The sequence below is a fragment of the Apteryx rowi genome, unplaced genomic scaffold (assembly GCF_003343035.1).
Source record: "Apteryx rowi isolate R43461 unplaced genomic scaffold, aptRow1 scaffold_93, whole genome shotgun sequence".
In the NCBI taxonomy this organism is placed as follows: domain Eukaryota; kingdom Metazoa; phylum Chordata; class Aves; order Apterygiformes; family Apterygidae; genus Apteryx; species Apteryx rowi.
In genome coordinates, this window is record NW_020451238.1 from 1,310,152 (window position 1) to 1,313,990 (window position 3,839).

Here is a 3,839-nt window from a genome sequence, read left to right on the forward strand (position 1 = left end):
AGCCCCCCCCACCACGAACTGCGCCTGGAGCCCGCCGCCTCGGAGCCGCTCCACCACCACCCCTACAAGTACCCGCCGGCCGCCGCGGCCGCCTACGACCACTACCTGGGGGCGAAGAGCCGGCCCGCGCCCTACCCGCTGCCCGGCATCCGCGGCCACAGCTACCACCACCACCACCACCACCATCACCACATGAACGCGGCGGCCGCGGCCGCGGCGGCCGCCGCCAACATGTACTCGTCGGCCGGCGCCCCCGCCAACTACGACTACGGGCCCAGATAACGCCGCCGCCACGGCCCGGCGAGAGACTAGCGGCGGCGCGTGCTGCGACCGTCGCCGCGACCGTTACCGTCYTCCCCCTCTTCCCGCCTTTCCCCCTCTTCCCGCCTCACGAACGAGCTGATAGGCCAGCCTGACTTGATCGACAATCGGAGAGCCCAATCGCAGGGAGCCGGGCCCCGCCCCGCCCCCCCACCCCGCGGCGGGCTGCGAGGGTGGGGGCGGCTGCGTGCCTGAGGCTGGCGGGGGCACGYGGGGTGCTCGCCATCGCTGTGTGACCCGCAGCTGCACTTTGATAAATGAAGCCATATGTTGTTATCTCCCTTCTCCCTACCCCCACTCTGTGTTCTTGCGGACACCCCATCCCACCTCCGTGGTGTGCTGGGTGYTGAGGATGATAGGGCCCCGGGAAGCGGGTAGGATGGAGCCGTTAGCGCCCAGGGCAGAGCAGTGGCAGCTGTGAGGTGAATTGCCTGAGACTCTGCTGGCGGTCAGGGCCCCAGCCAAACCTGGGCTCTGGTACTGCTGATTACCAGCCCCAGGCCTTCCCCACTCGCCCACCTGGCCTTGTGATGGAAATCTGGCGTTGCCACYACTTTGGGCAGTGCCACGGGGTTTTCCCAGCCCAGAGGAATGTGTTRTGTTAACACTGAGTAGGACGGGCCAGTGTGCTGCAGGGTGGGCTGCGAGCACCGGCAGCCACCAGCCACAGGCAGCCACGGACCCCGGGGCGGGAGTGTAATTCAGCGTGTGTTGATGTAAGTTTGCCCTTTACCTTGGCCTCATTCACAACTGACTCCGTTCTTCTGGGATACTGTCAAAGGAAACAGTTTAACCTAAGGGAACACTTTGGATCTCCACAGGCAGCACTATAAGAAATATAATCCACGCTGGTCTTTCCCGTTGCTGAGCTGTTCATGAGTTTTAGGGTTCATGGGGGCAGCTTAACCACAAAAGCTATTTTTTGGAGCTGTTGAGAAGAGCACATGTCCAAGAGCACAGCCGTCTACAGCTTCTTCTTTTCGCAACAATTGATACTACTAAGATCTAAAAACTAGCCTGGGGGCGGAGGGAATACCCACAAAATTTAGACTGTATATTCTCAGCAATAGTTTGTAAACTGGCTGCTCCTGAGGCAGCTGCACAGTACTGCCTTCCCAGAGCCTTTCCTGGGCTCTTGCTGTTCTCCCATTGAGAGGTGCCTTTTAGAGGAACTTCAGGGTTTTTTTCCCAGAATGCCTCACCCCTTATATTTGGTTGACCCAAACTGCAGTAGTCCTAAAGCACCTATTCTGCACCTACCTGCTTGCTGCACCTTTCCTCTTAAAGCTGGTAAGTACTTTTTTTTTTTTTTCCTCTTCAGTAGCTTTTCCTTATTGTTGAAAAGATGGGCCTGTTCATCACAATTTCTCCAGTGATGTGTTTTGAATAGCTGGCTTGTGGTTTTTTTGTCAGATGCGTCACCAAATGTCAGTCCTTTTGTGTTGTTCAGAGAAGGTATTGAACAGCTTCTCAGCTGTGTTGGTATACAGTATTATAAACACTTTTCTGATTCTTCCATGTGATTCTATGAAAAAAAAAAGTTTTTTTCTTTTGAGTTCTCTATTCATCCATGTTTGTGTGTCTTTACTACCAACTCTGCAATGGTTTGCTGATACCTTTTAAAACAATCCTTCCCTTATGCAGGTGGCAGTGTTAATAGTGATGTTTATTCATTCTCTGGCAGTGGGCTTTGGGCTTCCGAAACTCTTTGGAACGGTTAAGAAGGGATTGCAGGCTAACATGAATATTTTCTGTGGTTTTTTTTTYCTGTTATAAAAAATATATCTGGATCCATGGAAAAGACTTGTGCAAGAAATATGTATTTTATTTGACATTTGCAGTGAATTGTGAAATTCTTAGTGTCTGACTAAACCATAATTAATGTTCTCAGAAAGGTTRATGTAAAATAGCCTTGTGCTTACTATTAATCAGTGGGAAATGGCTCTCTGATGTTCTCTGTTGTTTTGCCGCTGTTATTTCAGAGTTTTGATTTGTTATCTGTAAACTGATTAGTGCCAAAGCTTTGGTCAAACGTTTAATGAAGTTGTTATATTTATTATTTCTTTCAAAGATTATACAAACATTTTTTTTCCTTGATAGTTGCAGTGTAGAGAAAAAAGTCATGACAACCAAAGAATTATATCTGCAAACAGTGTAGATACTTGTAGATATTTGTAGATACGTGTAGATAATCTTATTACATTTAAATTGAAAAGACATTGGACAGTGACATTTATAAATGCTTTTCCTTTCCTTTCTTTCTTTTCTTGTTTAATTACTTGTGTGTGTTTGTCAGTTTATCTGTCTAAACCTCCCCTACAAACTGAGGTCACTTAAGGAGGAATACAAAACTGTAGTTTTATGATTTGTTTAGCCTGAGGAACTAGTGAATCTTCATAGGTGACTGCTCCCCCCCTTCCCCCCCCCCCCCAGTTGTGGGGGCTGCTTATGGCTATAATGATCATTATGCAACAACTGACAGGGTTGGGGTCCTAAGCTGAAATGGATACAGGACACTTTTGTTTGTATTTGTTAGCACCTGTTTTCTTTAAACATACATTGATCAATGCAGATTGGCCATAGACCTTTTCAAACACACTTTGCTGCACAAGGGCTGAGAGGACTGAACAGCCCTGTACACCAGCAGTAAAATGTGCTTTTACAGAAAGTGGCTCAAAGTCCTTGCATTGACTGTGCAAAGCTTAATTTTTCCCCTTTGGAAGAAAAGAAAATCCCAGGTCAAAACTTTTAACTATGTATGGGGCAGTGGGCCCTCAGGTTCACTGGGCTAGAAGAAGAACCACTACAGGGAGTCCTGTGCCTGAATGGAAGGTAGAGACCATGCAGCTGTATCAAGATTACAATTTTAAGTGTGAAAATGGTATTTCTATCTTTGCTTTTAGGCCAGCAACTTGCAAGGTACTTGCATGTGTTAGTACTAAACATGTTAGCAGTCCATTTCATGCTATGTTATTATAGTTTTTAAATCAAGCCTTCTCTGGGCTTTGACTTGTGTTTCTTCCTTGTATAGCAGTGCCCATCTCACTGGGTGGGAGTGTTCCAGATATGGAAAGCAAGCAGGGTTATTCTTCTATCCCAACAAACAAGTTGCATTAAAAAAAAACAAAAAAACCCCAACTACATATTGAGCGGTAGAAGCCTTATTAAAATCACACAAAAGCTGTAACATCGAAAACCAGTGATACTTTAAATTCATGCTACCTATCAACTGGTTAGTCAAGAGGTATCATGTACAGGTCATGCCTTACCTATATGTATTGCAGTTTCATTTGAAAAATAGCTTTGTATGATTTGATTATACATATGTTTAAAACTTCACTMAGTACATACTGTCACTGAGGTCAAAGGCAAATACTTGGGAAGTAGGCTACAGCATTTCCAGACAATACTTCCACTTATGGTCACCTCAAGTCACACATAACACTGTGTATTTAAAAGCTGCTGGTAAAACAGACCCAAGCACAGAGGTTACAAGCAATCTTTGTCTTTCCTAAACA

General features: G+C 46.7%; 1 protein-coding gene across 1 annotated transcript in view; it reads left to right on the forward strand.

Annotated features, from left to right (window-relative positions):
• Nucleotides 1-282, forward strand: part of TBX1 (T-box 1) — a 10,213-nt gene extending 9,931 nt beyond the window's left edge. Inside the window, exon 9 of the mRNA XM_026091871.1 lies at nt 3-282. Coding sequence (XP_025947656.1) covers nt 3-282 — 280 coding nt within the window. The remainder of the gene's footprint in view (nt 1-2) is intronic.
• Nucleotides 283-3,839: the final 3,557 nt, after the last annotated feature.